Raw genomic sequence first — 25875 nt, 5'->3', positions numbered from 1 at the left:
TTTAGGACTGCATAGTATTCCACGGTGTATATGTGCCACATTTTCTTCATCCAGTCTATCTTTGATGGGCATTTGGGTTGGTTCCAAATCTTTGCGACTGTGAACAGTGTGGCAATAAACAAATGTGTGCATTTGTCTTCGTAGAATGACTTATAATCCTTTGGGTATATACCTGTAGTGGGATTGCTGGGTCAAATGGGATTTCTGGTTCTGGAGCCTTAAGGAATAACCACACTGTCCTCCACAATGGTTGAACTAATTTACACTCCCACCAATGGTGTAAAAGCATTCCTATTTCTCCACATTCCCTCCAACATCTGTTGTTTCCTGACTTTTTAATGATCACCATTCTAACTGGCATGAGATAGTATCTCATTGTGGTTTTGATTTGCATTTCTCTAATGACCAGTGATGATGAGCTTTTTTTTTTTTTTCATGTTTTTTGGCCTCATAAATGTCTTCTTTTGAGAAGTCTCTGTTCATATCCTTTGCCCACTTTTGATGGGGTGGTTTGTTTATATATAATGAAACTTGCTAATCTCGTTTTTGGTTTTGATTTTTTGCTTGTTACAGATTATAGTAGCTGCTACAAACCTAGACCCGAATGGAATTATTCTCCTTCCTGGCTCACTTCTTTTGTTCTTCCCACCCTTCCTTCCTTTTTTAATCCTATGCGTTCCACAGCATGACTATATGATATCTCCTATTGCCAGTACTATCTTAGGGAATGCCATGCAATCAAGAATTAGTTATAATTCCTACCCTCATGCACCTCATAAACTAGCTAGGAAGATACATTAAACAAATGAATTACAGAAAGAATTATTTCTAAGTAGAGCTGATGAGTGCAACAAAGGAAAGCTCCACATTCAATGAGAGTAAATCGCATGCAAATAAGATGGAAAACTAACTCAGTCTGAGGGGTGCTTGAGAGTGTCATGGATGCCCAGCTTTGCTGAGACATGCAGGATGAGGCAAGGAATTACTGTTGTCCCTTGTAAGCATTTCTCTTTTAAAAGCACTAGGCATTGTGTCTACTGAGCAGACACAGTGGAGATTAATTTTATGAGTCTCTAGTGGTGTGTCTATACTAGCAAAAAAGTTATTCTATTTTATTTTTTTAAATTGCATTTTAGGTTTTGGGGTACATGTGAAGAACATGCAAGATTGTTGCATAGGTACACACATGGCAGTGTGATTTGCTGCCTTCCTCCCCATCACCTATATCTGGCATTTCTCCCCATGCTATCTCTCCCCAACTCCCCACCCCTCACTGTCCCTCCCTTATTTCCCCCGAACAGACCCCAGTGTGTGATGCTCCCCTCCCTGTGTCCATGTGTTCTCATTGTTCAACACCACCTATGAGTGAGAACATGCGGTGTTTGATTTTCTAAACATTCTTTTATTCTTTGCATCTTTGAGAAGCCTAATGGTCTTCTTTGTGATTCTCTTTTTCACCCCCGTTAGCTGTGTTTAATATCCAAAGAGTCAAGGCAATCAAGCAGACTTTGAAATGCATTCTCCAGACTTATGCATCCTTTTCTTTTTGCTGTTTCATTTCAAGTACAATCATCCTCCAGGTCATCCAGGCTTAATATCTTACATTATGTTTGACACTATATTCCCCTTTGCCTCAATAAATAGTGGGTTGCCCATTTCTCTTGATTCAGCATTTTCTTTCCTGTATCCCCATGAATGAATTATCCCCTCTCACTATATTAGTTGTATCTCCTTTGCCTTTTCTCTATAGCTTTATTTTTTTTTCTTCCATCCAAGAAATATTTACCAAGTGCTTTCTGTGTGCCAGGACACTGCTAATGCCAATGTAACAGAAATGATTGAGAAAACCCATGGTTGTCACAGAGCCTGAAATCTAGAGGGAAGACATGATTAACAAGCAGGGACAGTGTGCTAAGCCACAGGGGAGGCATGTTCTTCCTAGAGGAAGGGATATTTGGGCTGAGGCTTGAAGTGGGTGAACAGGAGAAAGCCAGGTACAAGTCAGACAGGGGTTGTGTAAGGAACATCCGGCCAGAAGAGACAGCAAATGCAAGGACCGCAGGGATCAGGTACGAGGAAGTAATGATATCGCAGAGATCAGTTCCAGTGTGAAGGCCCTTGCTAGCCATCTTAAATAATTTTGACCTTTTCCTAAGAGTATTTAGAGCCACTGAAATGTTCTAAGCAGGGCAGTGAGATGTTGAGAAGCATCCCATCAGTTGCCATTTGGGAACTGAAATGAGGGCCACTGGAATGAGAAAAAGAAAAACGTTTGGTGGGAAAGAAGAACTTAGTTTTTTTCTAGTTTCATCTGGTTCTCTCACCTTCAGTCTCTCCCTTTTCCATAGCCCACCCTATGCTCTTTCGTGCTGCAGCCGGATGGACTTCCTGGTGCACACACTGCTTATCTCAACTGAGAGAATTTAAATGCCATGTGTAATGCTCCTGGAATAAACTCTGAATTCTCCACCCTATTGTTCAAAGCTTACCATGATCTCGTACCATCTCTGTTTTAAAGCTTTCTTTACACAATTCCTCTTGTCTTCCTGGCTGTAACCATACAGTCCACACTCCGGAACCTTCCCACAGCATGCTTTTGTCCTGGGTTCCCTCCGTCTTTCTTCTTTGCCTGAATGAACACTTAAGCCTGTTCCCCCTTCCGTTCTTGCTCAGATGTCAGCCCTTCCAGGATAATTTCACTTGTTTCCACTGCCAGTAATTTCCTTTTCCTCTGAAATCCTCATTCTAATGCAATTTACAAGGTGATGACATTCATCATCTCCCCCACACAGTAGAGCCAGTTAGGAGGCAGGACGGCATCATTGTTCTCACAGTTCTCGGGAACACCAACTCCAGAACCAAACTGCCTGGATTCAGATCCCAGCTCTGACGGCTCCTAGTGTGTAATACTGGGCACATCGCTTAAATGATCTGTACTCTGTTTCTCTTCAGTAAAATCATAGTCTTTATTTTCTAAGGAAGGTATTGTGAGGATTAAATGAGTAAATGAATGCAAATATGCTTAATTTCATGTCTAGCATGTAGTAAGAGCTTAAAATCATATTTATCACTTACTTGTAATATTCACTCTTTGAAATTATAACTTTTTTGAGGACCTAATCCACATCTGATGTTTTTTAATGGCTTCCAAATCCTTTGCTGCCTAACAATGGATAAATAAAATATGGAATATGTGAAATAGGATACCAATGATTAGAAAGCCCTAATCAATTTTCAAATACTTTGTTTTGAGAGTAACATTTTTCTTTTAAAATTGACTAAAATAGATCATTGAGCAAATATTTAATAAGTATAAACTTTGGTTTGTAAACTACATAGACTATACTGAGGAACAGGCCCTTCTTCAATTTTACATTTAATTCAGAGAGGCACCCATACAGATAACTACAATATAAGATGCAGTAGAAAAAGCATATCATCTAAAAGTCATAGTAGGAATTCAAAAGAAGGGGTGGCTGGGGTGAGCAGAAAATAATTTGTTGAAATTTTTAGAACAAAGCACAGGTAAGTCAACTCTCCTAATGTTAGCCAAAACTTACTGAATCCTAACTGTACCCGGCACAGTGTTTCACTGCTTACCACACACTATCACATTTCAGCCTCAGTATATTTCCAAAATGAAGTATTTTGTTGCTGTACCCATTTTGCAAATGGGACAGCTGAGGTATAGCAAGGCAATATGAAATAAATTGTAGAAGATCCACAACTAAGAAAAGAGTAGAGCCCGGCCGGTGCAGCGGCTCACACCTGTAATCCCAGCACTTTGGGAGACCAAGGTGGGCAGATCGTGAGGTCAGGAGTTCAAGACTAGCCTGACCAACATGGTGAAACCCCATCTTTACTAAAAATACAAAAATTACCCAGGTGTAGTGGCACACGCTTGTAGTCTCAGCTACACGGGAAGCTAAGGCAGGAGAATCACTTGAACCTGGGAGGCAGAGGTTGCAGTGAGTCAAGATCGTGCCACTGCACTCCAGTTTGGGTGACAGAAAAAGTAGAGCCAGAATTAGAACCCAGGGAGACTGGATTCAAAGGCTGTACTCTCTCCTACCACCAGCATTGCCATTGGTACATGCAGACTAAGAGGTCCAGTCCACTATTTGCTGAACAGTTTTTAATAACATTTTATTCAGTTTACTAGCATTCAATTTTTATTTTTTAAACTTATACCTCCACCATGGATACTGAAAAATATTGTTATTTCACATATTTCTGGCCAACTCAATCTTTCACTTATACTAACAAGTCTTGAACTTCTTTATGAAATAAAAAGTTTGAAGATTTATCAGTTGTCCTCAGACAGCTCAAAAGTATGTTTAAATAAAAATTATGCAGACTTCTGTATTACAGTTGTTCACCTTTGCCCATTCATCACCTGGAGAAAGCTTGCTGGATAATGAAACGCTTTACTGATAGGATTTTGCAGCTCCCAAAAATCCACTCTTCCAGAAGAATTTCTATGGCCATTTCTAGTGGAAATAGTTGAGATTTTACATATTCCAGACTTCAGAGCCCCGTATGTGTGGTCTCTGATCTATCATTCTCTTCCATGAGAAGGAGCACATACGCTCCCTGCATTTCTTAATCTTCTGTCAAGGTTTCTCCATTCGTCTTTCCCGCCATGAGTTTTTCCTCCTCCTTTCAGCTTCAAGTCCTTAGTCAACAATAAAGCTTGCTTTGCCGAACTCTTGATTCCTATTGAACTACTATAGCAAAGGAAAGATGTCTGAAATAATGTGAACTCAAACTTGGAATACAAATTTATAGAATTTTAACCTGCTTTGTAAACCTAGTAAAAGAACAGGTTTGTACTTCTTATTTTTATTTATTTATTTATTTATTTTTGCTGAATCTAGACATTTTTATGGGAGATTAAATCCTGAAGGCAAATCTGACTGTATTGTCACATAGACTTCGTAAATTGGAAAACTAAGGACAAATCCTGTGTATGTGAAATAATAAAGTTGAATGTTTTTACTTGACATCAGGAGCACGCAAAACAACATTATCTCCTGTTCACATCTACTTGTACCTTTCTTTAATTTCTCCTTAACACTTTTGTCCATGTTTTCTCCATTCCTTGAGAACTTAATACCTTTGTGTAGCAGAAATACTTGAGGAGGGTTTAGGTAATTCATTCTTGGCACTGCTAGAGGGAGGGGCTATAGTTGTAAAAAAGCAGCCGGAAAATGTCAGTACCTACACCATGGCCCCCAGCAATATGCACATCTCTGCAGGAAAAACCAAAAGTCATACTCAGGGTTTTGGCAGTGGGCATATTTTTGTTACGATAACTTCGCTTTCAGCAGAAACAGTTCAGGCCAGCTACTCCAGCGAAGACTGAGAATCTGTGCTCTTCGGTAGCATTAATCTTTCAACCCTACAAGGTTTCTTAGGCAGGGTCAAAGCAATTCTTATTCTACAGGCACTTACTCACAACCACACAGTAGCATATGAAAAGTAGTGGAGTGTCTTGCACGTATCTCTCCACTCTCCCCTGGACTTGGCTGCTTGTTTCTTTGTGGTCCCACTGAAACTGCAGAGATATTTATCACAGGACCTATGTTGCTTGAATGCCATTTCCTATATCCATGTCTCTTTTCCCCTTCTTCCTGGCCTTTGTATCTTCTATCAGCAGCACCTAGCACAGTGCCTGGCTCATGGTAAATAATTAATATTTGTTGAACAAAAACTCTGGAGTGAGAAAGCAATGAATTAGGTCGTTGAGCTGAGTAGTAAATATGGAGTGGTAGATTGTTTGCAAGATGCAGTACCTGGCAGTCCCAGGGCATTTTCAGGCAGGGGGAAAGGGATTGCCAGAAGCATGGAGGTGGGAACAAGCTGCTCTGGGAAGAATGGCAGCGGGACTATCCTCACTTGCTCGTTTTGGACAATAAAGAGAGGTAAGTTTGGACATACACCAAAGACTTAGAGACAGTTGATAGAAACTCCTAAAAGTTATGTTTTAAGAATTTATATTTTATTTAATAAGCAGTAGTGAGACTCTGTATTTATTTGGTCTGGACAATAAATGGTCAAAATAATATTTTAAAGAATTACTCAGATTAGTATATGCTTATATCAAAATTCGTACGTATGAAACATCAGGTTCTGAGAAATTGACTTGGGTTTGTGTATCGTCAGTTGATCTTAAGGTCTCTTTCTGTTTTCATCCCACAGGTTGTTATTTTGTACTTTGAGCCAAGCACATTTCGCTGTATTCTCCTCAGATGGGTCCGTCTTCTCGGTTTTGCTACTGTTTATGGAACTGTGACTCTCAAACTTCACAGGTATGTACATTTTATTTATCTTCGTTCTCATGGAAGGATCAAAGTGATTGGCTTAGCACCTAATTGTTAGCTGGGCTAATCACCTAAATGGCTCAATTTCAAGAACTTAGATAGCAAGATACTATGTATTTTTCACTTTCAAGGTGATGACATCTTTTGGATTCTTTGGGGAAATCTTTAATAGAACTGAATTATTTTAAAAAGATGCTTCAATGAAATGTGGTATTGGTTATGGAAAGGGTTAGTTCCTATTAAACAATAAGTTTAAAATGTGAAACAGTATTTACTAGTTCAGAACAGGAAGGAATACAAAGGTGATAGAGCTGAAATAATGATACATATCCAGTGACCATAGAATCCCATACAGAAACACCCTTAATTGACAAAAGCTACTGTCCTCCATTCCCAAGTTCCATGCCCCAAGGTAAACCTGCTGATATTCGATGGGTGAAGTTCAGAAAATAGTGCTTTCGGCTTTCCTGCTTAACCAGTGCGATTCAGTGATTATCAGCCTCGGAAAATGGAGAATGCTCTAAGTTCCCTTATACTTAGTTCCAAAACTACCTAAACATTGGGGAAGAAAAAAAGCAGTAAACTATCTATCTCCAAAGGCTGGGGATGGCTGGAAATGGTTCCAGGCTTTTCCCTTGCCTCCTTTTTCTAAATTTAAAGAAAGTCTCAATGAAGTGCTGCCAAAGGGCTTGGGAGATAAACAATAAATTTTCCCTGCAGGGTAAAACTGTAGCCCTATGAAGAAAACTCTTCGCACTGATCAGCTTTAAAGCTGTTTTGATAACCACGGTAAGCCATTTACAGGTTCATCCTAGTTTGGCCATACATTTTTCTGAATAAAAATCTCCTACTATGGGTCATACAGTGGTTTATCTCAGGTGCCATAATATGTATTATCTCTATCTTTAAATGTCCTCCTTTTCAACTTTTCTAAAAAATGTGATAATTACACTATCTATCACATAAGAATTTTTATTTTCATTTTTTTCTCTTTTGGTTCTTACTGAGAATGCTCTAGATTATCCTTTTATCTTTTTTGAAAAAAATGGGAATGTGTTTGACTTCCAAGATTTCCTTCTTATATATGTGGTAAAGTACAAAGGATATTGGATTAGGTTTCAAGAGATCCTATTTAAATCCCAGTTTAGCCTCTAACTCTAATAAATCATAGGCTTCTGTTTCCTACAAAAGGAGAGACAAGACCAGTCTCTAATGTTCTCTCTGACTCTCACTGTATTCCGTTCACATCCCAGAACACTTTGCTTTGGCATCCTTCTTTCTTCAACTACCTTCCAGGTCTCCATTTCTCATGTGATAGCTGTTTTCAAACTGGTGCTCACTAAAGGAAATGAGAAATCAATGACAACCCATGTGGACAAAAAGCCTTCTAGAAATCCTGAAAGAATAGATGCCCTTGTCAAGACTTGAAGATGAACTCTGTCCCTGTTGGTCTAGCGCTTAGTGTCTAGTGGGTCCTCTATTATAATACTTATGGTGCCTTAGAGTTTTCTTATTTAATTCTCCTCTTCACTTTCATTTACCTTCTTCTTTGAAGTAAGAATTATAGCATTGGCCGGGCGCGGTGGCTCAAGCCTGTAATCCCAGCACTTTGGGAGGCCGAGGAGGGTGGATCACGAGGTCGAGAGATCGAGACCATCCTGGTCAACATGGTGAAACCCCGTCTCTACTAAAAATACAAAAAATTAGCTGGGCGTGGTGGCGCGTGCCTGTAATCCCAGCTACTCAGGAGTCTGAGGCAGGAGAATTGCCTGAACCCAGGAGGCAGAGGTTGCGGTGAGCCGAGATCGCGCCATTGCACTCCAGCCTGGGTAACAAGAGCGAAACTCCGTCTCAAAAAAAAATAAAGAATTATAGCATTATGGAATCCCCAGCACTCAACACAAATGACTGACCCAGGGGACATTTAATATATATTAGTAGATGAATTAATGAATGAAAATGTCAGATGCAGCCCTGGAAGCTGCTTCCCGTCATTCTTTTCACACATAACCCACCGATAGTCCCCTGACTCACTGTGCTCTCCCTCAGCATGTCTCCCAGCGTCTGGAACACATAACACCGTGGTCTGCGAGAGGATGTTTAGGGGGATGTGAACCCAGTGGTCAGTAGTACTAAATCATTTAATGAGAAAATTACTTCCATTCAGTTTCTCCCTCAATCCTTATTTTCAGGAGAAAGATTAGTTGAGAACTAGTAAGTCTTTACCATTTGCTGAACAGTTGCTAATCTTCCTTTGCACTGAAGAGCAGATCGGGCTTCAATTTTCAGAGCTTTTCACTGAAATACTGTAAGATTCATTATCTTTGTTTCATAGCATTTATTTTTATAGTTACTTTCTATTTTTGGAAAGTATTATCTATCACTAGATAGTGATAAGGTAGTGATATAAAACTTCCTTTAAAGATTTTTAAACAATAAATGTAAAGTAATTTAAAGAAATTATTAGCTGATGCACAGATACAACAGAAATCTTGACATTAGTATGCAAATAATTGGAATTTGGGAAACTGTGTTATAACATTATCTCTTTTGTTTATTTTAAAAAACAAAATTCAAACAATTTTCCGTCTGGCTTTGTCTCTCTAGAAGTCATTGCAGTGAAGAGTTTCTCCACCAAAGGCTTAAATTGAAACTATTTCTAATGTAATGAGCTGAATCATTCTTATCCTCTGTGAACCATATGGCTTTACTATTATATTCTTTTTTTTCCTATATGGCTTAAATTTAACTGTTACCAACATTGTTTACATCTATAAACGAAAAATCAGCATCCCAAAGAAATGTGAATAACCTAAAGGAAGGACTAGCTGAACCAGCTTTGCGCTCCCCAGATTTAATACTGTATTTTTCCTGTATTATGTTATCGAGATATTTGTTGAATGAGTGAATGGATGGATGATTCTAATGAATGGAGCTGCAAAGGGTGGTTTTGGCGGGCGTCACCTAGAGTCAAGAAACACGTGACCCCGAGAAAGGAACTTCTAAGCTTCTGTGGTGATGTGATAGAGAGGCAAGACCTAAATCCTGACAATTCCAAATTGGAACTTCAATTCTGCCAATACTTATTTAAACAACAAAGAATAAATAACATCTGAGAATTAGTTTTCTCATCTGTAAGATGGTTTAATATCTCATCTGTAAGAGGGTTTAAAGTTTAATAAGTTTAAGATGATAAAGTTGTAGGGACTGAGTATAATTTGAATGTGTGTAAATATGTCAAATAGGTTTTTTTGCTTGCAAACAAAATGGATTATGGCACTTGGCACAGATCCAAATGGATTTGGTTATTGGTTATTGCTTTGGTTGCACAGAAATGAATTATGGCTAAATTAAGTAAAAAGGGGATTCATTGGAAGAATAGGGAGAATGCCACACATTGAAGGAAAAGCTAAAGAACCAGGATTTGGAAGGAGCTGATCAAGGGTAGCTTGAGGGATCAAAGTAGCCCAAGCTAAGGGACAAAGCCTTTTGAATCCCATAGCTCCATTTTTATAGGAATTCCACTTTCCATTTCAAGGTTTTAAAAAAAATTAAAAGTAAACCATACCTCTCTAGGCAAAAATTCTAAGGAAATTATGAGTACTAATTTATGAAATGACTGTTTATAGTCACTTGAGGATAAGATAGGAAAGAAATATCTGAGTTTTCATTTATTTCAGTCATTTCCCTTCTGGCTAACTGGAATTATTAGATACTTCTTTCTGTATCACCTGGGTCTCTCACTAATTGATTGTAGTATTTATAGAATTCCTGTAGCATGGAAAACTTGAAACAAACATGAAGGAGGAACAGGATCACACTCTGTCACCAAAAATGAAAATAAATATTATTTTATAATATTTATATTATAAAATAATATAAATAAATATTTTCATTTAGTAAATAGTATTAGTCTGGGATGAGAAAATAAAGGCTTTGTTCACTTATACCAGATATTCCACTTCTTTCTATGGTGGTCTCTCTCCACATTTGAGAATCATATGGCCAAAGACTACCATGATAATCTAAAGGGAAATTATAAAAGGGTCCCTTGTTAACAGAGAAACACAGTTGCATCAAGTTGGGGTTGGGGTTTAAGTGGCCTGTCCCTTTAGAAAGGCGCATTTTGTTTTTTATCACTGACATTGTTTAGAATCAGCAGCATATGGTGATTATAAAAAGACCAAGGGTTTTTTTGTTTGGCTGGTTTATTTTTTGAGATGGAGTTTTGCTCTTGTTGCCCAGGCTGGAGTGCAATGGCAGTATCTCAGCTGACTGCAACCTCTGCCTCCCAGGTTCACACAGTTCTCCTGCCTCAGCCTCCCAAGTAGCTGGGATTATAGATACCCGCCACCATGCCTGGCTAATTTTTTGTATTTTTAGTAGAGACGGGGGGCGGGTTCACTATGTTGGCCTGGCTGGTCTTGAACTCTTGACCTCAGGTGATCCACCTACCATGACCAACTTTTAGTTGTCTTCATTATTGCCCTAAATTCTCCACAAACATTTGAGAGAACGTCCCCTTGTTGCCTACACCCAAGGCAGACCACTGACATAGCCCCACCTCACTGGTAAGCCATTCATGTGATCATTTATTTGAAGCTGCAACTGTTTGAAAGAGAGGGAGGGAGGGAAGGGAGTGAGAGGGGGAGGAAGGAAGAGAGGCAGAGAGAGAAAGCAAGAAAGAGGGAGGAGGAAGGGAGGGAAAGAAAGGGAGACAGGGAGGGAGAGGGACGGAGAGAGGGAAGGAAAGGTACAGCTTTTAGCTAGGTCAGTATGGATCATAAGGGAAAAAAGAGCTGAAGTAGGCAAAAACAATGAACATTTATTTACAAAAAAGGAACTTCCTTCAGGAACCTTGGATGTGTTTGACTTAGTACATAGTGATGCAGGGCAGATCCAAAAGCACAGCTAGCACTCCCATGAAATGTAGGTTCAGAGAACCCCTGCTAAGCAATCTGCTTTTACAAAAACTTGAGAAGGCAGTAACTCTATGCTCAGAAAAGCCAGGTCTATTTGCAAGAGGCAGAGTGAGCAAATGTTTTGAAATGAAAGGGGGTGAAAAGATTTAAAAACTTAATGTTAAAAGAACATTTTCCTGTGTCCTATAATAAGGTGTCTGAAGACTCCTTGACTTTTCCTTTTTCTGAGTCTAATCAAGAAAAAAACAAAAGACTTTTTTTTTGCACTATGTTTCAAATGAATTTGTAAGCAAGCGGTGAAAAGCTTTTTTCTGGCTTTGGCCTGGAATTTGTCATTTCATGCATTATTCAGTGCTCTGTGCTCTGAGTACAGTCCTTAACTGTTTTCTCCACTGTGCTCACTAGTACCAAATATTTACAGTTTGGGGAAGGTTTCCATTTAATATGTTACAGTTTATTTTCTAGTAAATTTTGAAAAGTGACTGGAAGACATTACATTATTTTATATATTCTTATAAGGATACATAAATACAGCTTAACTTGTGACAACCACTAGGTAACAACAGAGAGTTTAAGATGGCGTCTTAGGAAAATGCCTGAAGTGCTGTTATTCGACTTGGTTGGTTGAGTGTAGACTCATCTGCCTCAGCAGACCACAGAACGAAGCGTTACTTAGCCCTCGTTTATGAAGGCCAACATATAAATGCCTATGGCATTCAGAAGATATCTTTAATAAAAGTTTTCTTCCGCTGACCCTGCCCAGCACACAGGTGGCTGGTGTTTGAGGTCCTAAGTTGTGACCCCAGGGGTTTTAACATGAAGCAATTTCAGAATGGTTTTAGCCAGTTTCCTACCTCAGCCAAAATAATACACCAGCAAAGCATCCTTTGAGCACATAGCTGTGAACGTTGCGTTTTGACTGGAAAATGGAAAGAGCTTGCCGTGTGGACCCTGGTAATGATACAGATTTCAGGCCCTCTTTTCTGCTGAATTCATGGGGGTTTCTGTCTTTACTGGCTGCCGACTTTGGGATATAGAATATCTTCAAGTGGAGAATTACTCATAGTGACATTTCTTAAGAACCACAGGATTCACCAGAAAAAGGGGACTCATTCTTAAGCTTCTAAGGAGGGTCTCTTTCCCAGTCAATGAGTGTGCTATTTGGACAGGAAGCTGAGCAAGTTAGATAGCCAAAGAAAGTCCATTAGCCACAGAGGTAAGTTAGAAAATATCCAAACCTTACCTCATACATCCATGCTTCACATATGCCAGTAGAACAGCCAAACATCTTACAGAAAATTCATGTGCTCCAGATGAATGCTTAGAGGATTGAGGATCAAAATGATCTTTCAGAACAAACTTTCATACTAGCATTTAAAAATGTTTAAAAAGATAGTTTTGTAAGTGACTTGACTGTCTCTTTTCCTGTTTATTAACTCTAAGCTTTTTGCAATGAAGATTTAAAGTTTCTCTAGAGACATTTTTACCATTTTAAATTGTACTTAACAAAACAGGAAAGATCAAAAGTCCTTTGGTTCTTAACAAGAAGAAATTTTCTTCAAAATTGTATTAATCAAGGAAGCATTAGTGTGGAGTGCACCGTAAAGACCCATGCTGATGCCTAAACCCATTTGTATGCAATCCTGATGACGGCTAAATCTCAGAAACTCTGTGTAGGAACAGGTGTTAGTTTTGGAAACCCAACATATGTGTCATTCCCATCATTCATATGCTTGGAGGCATAGAAGGGAGGCCCTTGAAACCTGAGGAATAAGCAGTTGGTGACCTCTTACTTCTTCCTGCATTTATCTTCTCTTGGTTGGCATACTTAACAGTCTGTCTGGAGCTACCTGGTTTGAGTCCCTTGGAATCTTGCACACAGGTCCCCCAAAAACCGTGAAAACAAAAACAAAACTTCCTAAGCTCCAAAGAGTCACTCTTTAATTGCACAATCTCTAACTGGCTAGAAGATGAGATCGTTCCCTCTGCTCATTCCTCCCCACCCCGCTGCATCCAGTGATTTCTGATCCTACAGTCCTGTCTGGCATGCAGAGGCCCTCAGCTAAATGGGCTACTAGTGCTGTTAACTGGGTTGGTATATACATGTCACTTTCACAAACGAATCAGGGATTTCTGACTTGAGTCACTCCATTTATAGATTAATATGTTTGGTCTACTCAAAGAAGTAAAAGATTTGGGAAATACAAGCATATTCACAAGACATTTTTTATTAACTAGAGGTCTAATTCATATAAAATCTTTAACATCAATGAGTAACTTCTGAATAAAAATGGAAGCAAAATCATTTTAATTGTTCTTCCTTTCAGAACGTGTTAACTATTGGATATGAATAAAATAAGAAGGCAGTTCACTCAGAACAAGGAAACTTAAAGCTTTACTTATTTTGTCCATCTGCAGATGTCCTACTTGCTTTGTTTTATGATACATTGACTTTGAAATACACTTTAATTAACATCTATGCTCAAAGCTTTTCAATCTGGAGCTTCTCTTTTTAAAAAAATATTTATATACATGTTCTAATTTCTAATTACAGCATTACTATTTTATGTCTAGATTTCTGAAAAAAGCCTTGGTTAAAATATGTCGTTTAAGAGCTATGTGCCATATCTGAAACACAAGATTTTTTGTTGCCTGGGTTGTTATGGTTTCAACTTGTTATATGAGTGTGCACATGTGAGTGTATGTTCTAACCAACTTTAAAATTATAAATAAAAACCCATCTGGTAATTCAGAATTAGTACTTAGCAGACTATAGCTGATAAACACTTTATTATTTAATATTAGTTAGCTCTATATTCAAATGTTGTATACCCTCAAATGGAAATATTTCTCTCTTATGTGAGGTAGGTAAGAGAATGAGTGGGAAATTACTTCATTCATGCAGCAAAAAGAGGAGGGGACAGGTTTCTCTAAAGGTCAAGGTGAGACTCTCTGCTTCTGCAAGCTGTTCACTGCCATCACCTGCTTGCTGTTGCACCTGCCTGCTGTCGTCTGGGCGCAGAGTCAGGGTCTTGGTTTGTTTTTGGACAGCTACATCTATGATTTCTGTCACATGCCAGAGGCCCACCTGGCTTCTGCTTACTCTGCTGCCCCCACCCAGCATTTGCACGTGTTCAGTCCAAAACAACGGAGTTGTGTTTTTATTTCCACTCAGTTCAAATTGATTTCAAACTTGATTTATCTTTGACTCACAGGGTAGTTAGAAGTGTTATTTTTATTTTCCAAATATTAGGGGAATTTTCTAAGAACTTTTTGTTATTGATTTACAATTCCATTCCATTGTCATGAGAGCACATACTTTGCATAAATTAAATCCTCTTAAATGTATTGAGATTTTCTTGAAGACCAGAATGGGATCTACCTTGGTAAATGTTTCATGGGCACTTGAGAAGAAAGTGTTTTCTTCTCTTTGGGAGTTGTTTGATAATGCTGTTCAAATCTTTGAAATCCCTACTCATTACCTCTCTACCTGTTCCACCAATTACTGAGAGAGGGGTTGGAAATTTATTTCTGATTTGTCTATTTTCCTCACTGTTCTGTCAGTTTTTGCCTCAGGTATTTAGAAGTTTCATTCTGAGATGCATAAACATTTAGAGTTGTTATGTCCTTTTCATGAATCGAACCTTTTCTTATGAAATGACCTTCATTATCCCTTGTGATATTCTCTGCTCTGAAATCTATTTTGTCTAGTGCTAATATAGCCACTCCAGTTTTCTTTTGATTGATGTTAGCATGGCATGTTTTTTTCCATTATTTTAATTTTGACCTATTTTTATCTTTAAAGTGCATTTCTTGTAGGAAGCATATAGTTGGGCCTTGCTTTTTTATGTAATCTGATAATCTCTGTATTTTAATTATTTAGACTATTTACCTTTAAATATGACTATTCATAAGCTTGTATTAGTATCACCTCTGTTTCTTCTAATGTGTCATTGGCTCATCTGGCCTCTGGTTACTCAAATGTTTCTCACCTAGCATTTGTATATGTCCAGTCCAAAAGACCTGAGTTTTACTTACAAAGAGTATGATACTAGAAGCACAACTATTCTAGATATCCCTAGAAAGACACAAACCACTGAAAATGACTCATGAGGAAATGGAAAAGCTTAACAGATCCAAAACAAGTAAAGACACTTAATCAGTAATCAAAAAACTTAGACACACAGATACATACACACACACACACACACACACACACACACACACACACACACAGAGCAAGCGCCCAGGAGGGATAGCTTCACTGATGAAGTATATTAAAGATTTAACACCAATTCTTCACAAATGATTTTGAAAAATAGAAGATGAGGCAGCACTTCCCAACTCATTAGAAAAGGCCAGTATTAGTGTGATAATGAAACCAAACAAATATATCACAAGAAAACGAAACTACAAATCAATGGCTCTTATGAATATAGGCACACAAATCTCAAAAACAACTAGCAAACAGAATCTAGCAACCTCTAATAAAGAGATTGTACATCCTGATTAAGTGCGATTTAGCTCAGAAATGCAAAAGTGATTCAACATACAAAATCAGTCAGTGCACTAGAGCATATTAACATAATAAAGGAAAAATGCCACATAATCATCTCAACAGTTGCAGAAAAAGCATTTGACAAAAACATGCATTCTCATGATTGAAACACTCAACATACCAGGAAAGTAAGGGAGATTTCTCAACTTGATAAAAATTATTTTTTAAAAAAAGTCCTACAGCTGACATCATGCTTAATGATGAAAGACTTAAGGCTTCCCCTGTAAGATCAAGAACAAGATAAATATGGCAGCTCTTGCTACTTGTAGTCAACACTGTCCTGGAAGTTCTCACCTGAGCAATTAGGCCTCAAAAAGAAATATCAAGTACATACATGGAAAAGAGAAATAAAGCTATCCTGTTTGCAGATGACATAATCTTCTGTGAAGAAAATCCTAAGAAATCTGCCAGTACAGTATTAGAACTAATAGATGAGTTTAGCAATGTCACAGAAGATCAATGTGCAAAAATCAGTTTTATTTATGTACACTAGCAATAAACAAATAAATTAAGATCAATTTACAATAGTATAAATAATAAAATATGTAGGAATAAATTTAACAACAGAACTGCAGAAAGGGTGCTCTGAAAATCGCAAAATGTTTCTGAAAGAAATTAAAGAAGATATGGATAAATTGAAAGACATCCCTGTTAATGACTTGGAAGATACATATTGTTAAGATTGCAATACTCTCCAAATAAATTTAATCTAATTCATATCAAAATCTCAGCTGCCTTTTTTGAAGAAATTGACAAGCTAATCTTAAAATTCATATAAAAATATAAAAGGCCCTGAGTAGCCAAAACAGTCTTGAAAGGGAGAACAGAGTTGGAGGATGCTGCACAGTCACCAAGAGAGTGTGGTACTGTCCTAAGAAGAGACATACAGATCGATGGAATAGAATTAAAAGTCAAGAGCTAAACCCATGCATTTCCAGTCAATTGATATTTGATAATGATGCCTTGACAATTCAGTAGAGAAAAAGTAGTTATTTCCAGTGATGATGTTGGAAGAATTGGATATCCACATGAAGGTACAGCCAGATATCCCTAGGTAAAAGAATGAAACTGTACCTCTCTGCCTTATACAATCTACAAATATTAATTTCGAATGGTCTAAATGCCTGATGTAGGAGCTAAAACCATACAGCTGTTAGTATGAAGGAATCATAGATATAAATATTCATAACCTTGGAGAGATATCAAAAGCACAACAAGGGAAAAATTAGATAAATTGGACTTCAAAATTGAAAATTCTGTGCATCAAAGGACAATATCAAGAGAGTTGACAGGAGGCTGAGGCAGAAGAATTGCTTGAACCCAGGAGGCGGAGGCTGCGGTGAGCTGAGGTCTCGCCATTGCACTCCAGCCTGGGTAACGAGCGAAACTCCGCCTCAAAAAAAAAAAAAAAAAGAGTTGGGAGGGAGAAAAGAAAATTAAAAGAAAACCCACTAAGTGGAAGAAAATATTTGTAAATAATATATCTAATAAGGGTCAAGTATCTAGAACAGGCGTCCCCAAACTACTGCGCAGGCCGCGTGCGGCCCCCTGAGGCCATTTATCCCCCCCCCAACCGCACTTCAGGAAGGGGCACCTCTTTCATTGGTGGTCAGTGAGAGGAGCACAGTACGTGGCGGCCCTCCAATGGTCTGAGGGACAGTGAACTGGCCCCCTGTGTAAAATGTCTGCAGACACCTGATCTAGAATATATAAAGCGTTTTTATAAAACAATAAGTAATAACCCAAAATAACCCAATTTTGCTAGGAAAAATTAGCGCTAAATACATATTTGTTGAATAGGTAAGCCAAACGATAGAAATTAACAAAATAATTCCAATGTTCATCTTTAAGAATAAAGAAGCACTAAATAGCATTTGCAGAAATATAAGAACAGGAAGGGATTATAGATAGTCCAAGGTATTATCAAAAAATAATATTCAAAAGACAAAAATGATAGCTCAAAAGGATAAGGTAAAGAGTCCCCAACAGACCTTTATTCCAGAAGATCTAACTGTATGGTAAAGAAACTTCCTCAAATATTGGGGTGACTAACAGCAATGGCCAATTCAAGTTAGGACTGGGAAATTAGCTATATCTCTAGAAAAATACTACCTCAGATTCTCATCTTAATCTACTAGAATTTCAATAAATCACAAAACTAAATGCAAAAAAGTGAAAAGTTGATAAATTATAAATATGGACATTATTTCAGGTTAGAAATGGAAGAAATCATAACATAAAATGTCAGTTGATTGGATTACATAAATATTTTTAACTCCTGCCTGCCAAAAAAATAAATGAATAAAATTAAAAGACAATAAACTGGGAAATCTCTGTAGTATATTTTTAGACTGGTGCTTTTCAATGGAAATATAGCTCAAGCCACAAATGTGAGTCACATATATAATTTTAAATTTTCACTATCCATATTAAAAAAACAGGTGAAAATTAAATTATGTATTTTATTTAACCCAACATATTCCAAAGATTGCCATTCCAATATGTAATAAAAGCACTAAATTAATAATAAAATATTTTATATTCTTGGTTTGGATAAGTCTTCAAGATCTTGTCTTTGGCCCTCACAACACATCTGAATACAGACAGGTGCTCAATGGCCCTGTGGATTTCATGGCTAGCCTCTGAGAAAATGCAGTTACAGAGCAACAGGAAGAAAAATGGCTCAAAGTGTGAACTGACAAGCGAAGGAAAAGCAAGCCCAAAAAGCACATTTTTAAAAATGTTCAATGAAACTAACAATGTAAGCAGGAAAAAAAAAAAAGGTGCAATTTTCTACAAATATGAATAAGAATCATTATTTTTTTTAATTAAATTATGCCGGGCGTGATGGCTCACGCCTGTAATCCCAGCACTTTGGGAGGCCGAGGTGGGTGGATCACGAGGTCAAGAGATCAAGACCATCCTGGTCAACATGGTGAAACCCCGTCTCTACTAAAAATACAAAAAATTAGCTGGGCATGGTGGCGCGTGCCTGTAATCCCAGCTACTCAGGAGGCTGAGGCAGGAGAATTGCCTGAACCCAGGAGGCGGAGGTTGCGGTGAGCCGAGATCACGCCATTGCACTCCAGCCTGGGTAACAAGAGCGAAACTCCATCTAAAAAAAAAAAATTAAATTATATTTGCCAATAATAAGTATTCAGTGGAGTAAGACACTCTTATGCTGGAGAGAGAGTGTGAATTGATACAATTCATCTGAAATATTTAGCAATATGTATTGAGAGCTTTTTAGAAACTGAATTGTTTTACTTTTTGAAATCTAATGAAAAAAGTGTGAACAGATATTTACTTGCAAGAATATTCATTATAGTGTGGCTTATAAAGAAGTAATTATTTGAGTAAATGGCATGTGCTATCAAAGATCATGTTGTTTACAAAGATAGCATGTTATATGAGAATGCTCAGAATACCATGTTATATGAGAAAAACATAAATGATATAATCCTAACATAAAATATTTTTGTATGTATGAAAAAAAACTAGAAAACAAATTGATCCAAGTGCTAACAGTGTTTTTATGTAACTGTTGCTATTTGGATGGTTTTATTTCTTTATTTTTTTATTTTACAGTTTTATGCTTTGACCATGTAATACAGTGTTAACGGAGGAATCAATCTGTGCTAAAAAGTAGATGAGTCTTTGTCACAGTATGAAACTCTTCTGATCTATAATAGGCAAGGTGGTGTGGTAGACACTTTGAGACCTACAAGGAAATTTAAGTTTTTAATATAGTGGTGTGCAAAGGGAAAACAATTAAATAGCACAACCACCAAAGAGCAATCACAGTAGTTTATAGTTTCCAAAAGTTTCATTGGCAGGGACTGAAAGTTATACTTCAATATTAATAATACTATCTAACCAGCTGATAATATGAGCAGTCAAACTCAGCAGTTGTTATGTACTCACAAGTGTGCCTCTTAAATTACTTTTGTGGTTGCAGCCCTTGTGTGTGTGTTTTACTGTGGGTCAAAATTATAGTTAAGGTAAATGCAATGGTAAGTAGGGTTTTTAAAATTATTTTTAACACTTCTTTTACATTGGACTAACACCTAAAGTATTTATGTACTTATGTACTTAAGTAGATATTAATGTGCAACTGTTCTTTGAGAATTAAGTAGGTATTTTGTCTTTTTGTAAATGATCACACCAGTTAAATGAGAAGTTCACATTTGCAAAGAATTTTGTCATAATTTTGTGGTTCCCTGTGTTCTGATACCGTTCTTTATCTGTAATAGTATGCTAAAGAGACTGAAAAAGTAGAGCAATTAGGTCTTATAAAATTAGATAGAAACTTTCCTTGGAAAGAGAAACATTTTTGGTATTAGTCATTTCTACCACATTTCAATCTGGACAATCTTGATTAAAAAGAAAACAGATCCAAAAAGCTTTCCTTTGTGGTATCTCTAGGAAATCCTTATGTGTGTGATTGACGTTTTTGAGACAAAAGGCTTTTTTAGAACACAAAAACCAAATCTTGAATTAAGAGTAACAGCAGATCCAGATTTAAATATTAGCATTAAGATGGTTTCATTTTAGATATTTTCTTTCTACAAAACCATGCAATTTTGTGATACAATTAGTGATGCCTTCCTTTTGAGACGGTAGTAAAATTGCTCATTTAAGTAATGATGCTATTAGGCAACCATCTGTAATTTGTTTTTATAGTCTATCTGAAATCATGTTCTTGAATACCAAAAAGTTATATTAAATAGTAAAACATACATTTAAAAAAGTAACTAGTCTTGGAATGAAAATTTAAAATTATTTCTGCTGATTAATCAGTGCTAAATAATTGAGAGATAAAGACAGAATTTGTTCTCATAGGTACTTGGCAAGACTTGGTCCTAGAATTCATATTTACTCTTGATATAAGGAAATAAATAAGCATGTAATTCCCAAACAGAATAATCTGATTTCTTCTTGATCTTCGGAATAATTGACCATCTGCTTATTGTTTGAAATACCCTTCTGCAGTAAGCTGGGAGTAGGTGAAACGGGGAGGGAGCAATAGTATCTATATTTAAATCTGTTTCTCTGTAAGCTTTTATGCCAAACTTTTCAAAACTAAACATTTTTAGAGCCCAACTACCCAATGGCCATCAAATGTTCTTTATTTACAATATTACTACAACGGAAAAGGCTTCAAAAGAGTGGTTTAGGGAACAGGTGTTTATGCTGAGTTAACATTAAGATCTGATTTGAGTTCAGTCAGCATTGTTGGCCTATATTTGAGGGAATCAACCAGGGCGTGTAATAAAATCTCCTCAGTCTTGTCTTCCAGATCTAAGACTGTACAATGAACTCTGATGAATAGGGAAGGGTGCACAGAAGTTTAAAATAGTCATATTACAGGTTATAAATTAAGGCAGAGCCCAGGTTTTAAGCCTGCTGAATCTCACATATGGGAGGCGAAGAACAAGCAGATGGCTGAGGATACCCTGGGGCTACAAGAGACTGGGTCTGCAATGTTCAGGAGGGTGCAGAAGGATTTCTTTTTATTTTATTTATTTATCTATTTATTTAATTTTTTTGGTAAGAGAAAGAACCATTGTATATTTTGTACTGAGGTAAAATTCACATAACAAAATTGACCATTCGTAGTATTCTCTTGTAATCCTTACTTACATAAAATCAGTAGTAATACCCCCACTTTCATTCCTGACTCTAATAATCTGAGTCTTTTTTTTCTTGGTCAGTCTAACTAAAGATTTGTTAATTTTGTTTATCTTCTGGAAGAACCAACTTAGATTTTTTTTTAATTGTCTCTGCTGTTTTCCTACTCTATATTTCAATTATTTTCACTCTGATATTTATTATTTTCTCCCTTCAGCTTGTTTTGGGCTAAATTTGCTCTTCAATTTTTAGTTCCTTAAAGTAAAAGATAAGGTTATCAACTTAATGTATTTCTTCTTTTTTTCATATAAACATTTTCAGTTATAAATTTATCCCAATCACTGCATTTGCTGCAATTCATAAATTTTGATAGGTTTTCATTTTCATTTATCTCAACTTACCTTCTGTTCTCCCTTTGGTTCTTCCTTAACCTATTTATTGTTTGGGTATTTTGTTTAATGTTCACTTATTTGTGAATTTTTCAGTGTTTCTTCTGTTACTGATTTCCAACTCAGTTCATTGTGATCAGAGAAGATACTCTATGTTTTAAATGTTCTAAAGTTTATTGAGACTGGTTTTGTGGTCTAACATACAGTCTGTTTTGGGGAATGTTACATGTGCACTTGACAAGAACATGTATTCTGCTACTGTTAAGATAAATACCCTATATTTGTAAGGTCTAGTTGGTTTATAATGTTATTTAGGTCCTTTGTTTCCTTATTGTTTGTATGTCTAGATATTTAATCCATTATTGAGAACAGGGCCTTGAAGTCTCCAATTTAGATGATTATTTAACTATCTTTTTCTCTCATTGATTCTGTTACTATGTGCTTCACATATTATGGGGATCTGATGTTTAATACATATATGTTCGTAATGGTTCATCTTGGTGAATTGACCCTTTATATAATGGCATTTTGTCTCCTTCAACAAATTTTATCTTACAGTATATTTCATCTGCCCTAGCTCTTCTTTGGTAACTGTTTACTTAGAGTATCTTTTGGTACCTGTAAGTTATATTGCCGAGTTGAAATGAAGAAACTGAGGCCAGTATATAAAAATGAAAAATCCAATTTATTCAGCAATTTATTCAGCTCCCGGGTGAGGTTCTATGGTCCGGGACGGGGCCAGAGAAGTCACACTTAACTTCTCAGGGCAGGGGGTTTTATAGGGGTTAGAGGCAATTGATTGGATATTGGGGAAACAAAGCATAGGCAATTTCATTAGTTGTAGGGAGACAGGGCCCAGATGGGGCGAGCCACTATAGGTAGGGAGGTGAGACTTATTGGGATGTGGGCTAGCCAAGGATGTATGGGGTGGGCTGCCATTGGGTACGGCTTAGCAGGATTTCTTAAATTTTCACGGGTTCAAATGTATAGTTTAGTGCCGAGAGTGCATAATTTAGTGCTGAGGTTCAAATGCATAGTTTAGTGCTGAATATAGACCTGGGGGCAGAATGCAGAAGTGGGTGAGGGAGAGCCCACATGGAGAAGCCAGATGCTGAGTAATGTGTTCTGGCTGATAAGCTGTTATCAGGCATGAAGAGGGGTGGGTTTTGTCTGTCTGGCTCCCAGCAAGGCCATCGACCTTAGAGTACCTTTTTATTTACTATCTATCTATTTGTTTCATTAGATCTAAGGTAACTCTTATAGACAACCTATAATTGGATCATCTTTTTAAAAAAACCTCTTCCACCATTTCTACCTTTTAGTTTACATTTAATGTAATTACTCACAAGGAAGGGCTTGTTCTATTTTGTGATTTGTTTTTATATATTTTATATCTATTTTGTTTCTCAGTTCCTCCATTGCTGCCTGCTTTGTAGTAAATCAGCAGCTTCTAGTGTATCATTTTGATTCCCTTCGTTCTTCTACTGTATGTGTTTCAGTTCTTTTCTTAGTGTTGCCCTGGAGATTACAGTTAATACCCTAAATTTTTAACAGTTTAGTTCAAATTAATACCAACTTTATTTCAGTTGTATACAGAAACTTTGTTCCTATAAACCTTTATGCCCCTCTTTTATGTTTTTATTGTTGCAAACTGTGGATTCATTAACACAGATTTATATTTATTGTTTTATGCATCGGTTTTATAAATTGTTTAGGGAAAAGGAATTTTATAAATCTAAATTCATTAATACCGACTTTTGTATTTATCATTGTAGTTGCTTTTACCAGTGTTTCTCATTTCTTTCCATACATTTGAGTTACGGTCTATTGTCCTTTTATTTCAGCTTAAAGAATTCCCATTATTTCATATAGGGCAATTCTTCTGGTGACAAACTCTCTCCATTTTTGCTTATCTTGGACTGTTTTAGTTTCTTTTTCGATTTTAGAGAGTTTCTTTCTATACAGATTTCTTGGTTCCCAGGGTTCTCTTCTTTTCCCTTCCCTCCTCTCCCCCTCAAAAAGGTCATTCAACTTCCCCCCATCCCCCCTGCCAGCCTGCCCCAGCCGACCCTGTGACCTCTGATAAGAAATTCACTTTTAATCTTACTGAGGATCTCTGGTACATAATGAGTTGCTTTTCTCTTAATGCTTTCAATACTTTCTTTAAATAGTTTGATTATACTGTATCTTAGTGTGAGTCTCCTTAAGTTTATCCTACTTTATCCTTGAGCTTCTTGGATGTTTAGATTCATGTCTGTCATCAAATTTGGAAAGTTTTAGCTATTTCTTTTTTTAAAATTTTTATTTATTGCGTTTGTTTTGGGGTACATGTGAAGAACATGCAAGATTGTTGCATAGGTACAAACGTGGCAGTGTGATTTGCTGCCTTCCTCCCCATCACCTATATCTGGCATTTCTGCCCATGCTATCTCTCCCCAACTTCCCACCCGCTGCTGTTCCTCCCCTATTTTCCCCCAACAGACCCCAGTGTGTAGTGCTCCCCTCCCTGTGTCCATGTGTTCTCATTGTTCAACACCCGTCTGTGAGTGAGAACATGCGGTGTTTGATTTTCTGCTCTTGTGTCAGTTTGCTGAGAATGATGGTTTCCAGGTTCACCCATGTCCCTACAAAGGACACAAACTCATCGTTTTTGATGGCTGCATAATATTCCATGGTGTATATGTGCCACATTTTCCCCGTCCAGTCTGTCATTGATGGGCATTTGGGTTGGTTCCAGGTCTTTGCTATTATTTCTTTAAATATGCTGATTCTTTCTCTTTCTCCTGTCTTTCAGACACTCCCATTATGCATATGTTGGTTTGATGGTATGCAACAGGTCTCTTAGGCTCTGTTCATTTTTCTGCATTCCTTTTTCTTTCTGCTTCTCAGTTGGCCTTATCTTCAAGTTCACTGATTTGTTCTGCCTGGCCAAACCCCTCTAGTTGTTGAACCACTTCAGTGAATTTTTCTGTAATGAGAAATTTTATTATGCTTTATCAGACTTTCTATTTGATCTGTTATTATTTCTCTGTTTATTTATATTCTGTATTTAGTGAGACATCATTATCTTAGTTGACTTTAGTTCTTTGTCTATAGTGTCTTTTAGCTCTTTGAGGATAAGACAGTTCATTTAAAGACTTTGTCTCTGATGTTCTATAGCACTGTAGGAGGACTATGGTTAACAATAATATACAGTTTTAAATAGCTAGGAGGAGGATACTAAATGTTGATAACATAAAGACATTATAAATGTTAGAGGTGGTGGATATGCTAATCACCCTGATGTGATCACTACATATTATATGCATCGTAGCATCACTATGTACCCCACAAGTTAATATAATTATGTGTCAATTAAAATTTTTTTAAATATGTGCATAATTTCTGTGATACAGACAAAAGATTAAAGCATCAGAATTTGCAAAAAATTTTAATAAACTTTATCTCATAGAGTTAATGCCTGGATGTCTTCAGGTATTGTTTCTATTCCTGTTTTTTTTTCATGCATATGGACCCTATAAACTTGTTTCTTTGCATGCCTCATATTTTTTTAGAAGTTGAACATATTTAATATTATATTATGGTAAATCCAAAAATCAGATTTTCCATCCTTTCCAGGCTGGTTTGTTAAGTGACTCCTCTGAACTAATTTTGTAGTCTGTATTCTTAGTTTTGTGAAGCCATTGAAATCTCTTCTGTTGATTTAGCAGTCAGCTGGTAATTCAACAGAGATTTTCATATAGATTGTCAAAAATACTTTTTAAAAAATCTTACATTGTTTGCAGATGAACTGCATGTTTGTGTGTTGAGTATGTCTTCGTTGCACATAATCCTATATTTCCTGCTCGTGCAGAGCCTGAGGTCAGCAGGAGATGAGCGCTTCAGCCCTTCTCAGGCCTTTTCTTTTTTTTTTTTTTATTCCATTTTAGGTTTTGGGGCACATGTGAAGAACCTGCAAGATTCTCAGGCCTTTTCTAAGAATGTTCTGGGCTTCTAGATTCCAAGAAATATATTGGTACTTTTCAATGCTCTTATTCCCCAAATCATCTCAT

At 37.0% G+C, this 25875-nt stretch overlaps 1 protein-coding gene across 1 annotated transcript in view; it reads left to right on the top strand.

Annotated features, from left to right (window-relative positions):
- GPR158 (G protein-coupled receptor 158) overlaps positions 1-25875 on the top strand; it is a 384453-nt gene that overhangs the window by 323098 nt on the left and 35480 nt on the right. Inside the window, exon 6 of the mRNA XM_010341239.3 lies at positions 6202-6311. Coding sequence (XP_010339541.3) covers positions 6202-6311 — 110 coding nt within the window. The remainder of the gene's footprint in view (positions 1-6201; positions 6312-25875) is intronic.

The sequence above is a fragment of the Saimiri boliviensis genome, chromosome 8 (genome assembly GCF_048565385.1).
Source record: "Saimiri boliviensis isolate mSaiBol1 chromosome 8, mSaiBol1.pri, whole genome shotgun sequence".
NCBI classification, from domain to species: Eukaryota; Metazoa; Chordata; class Mammalia; order Primates; family Cebidae; genus Saimiri; species Saimiri boliviensis.
Note: the sequence above shows the minus strand (reverse complement) of the source record. Positions and strands in the feature narration are given on the sequence as shown.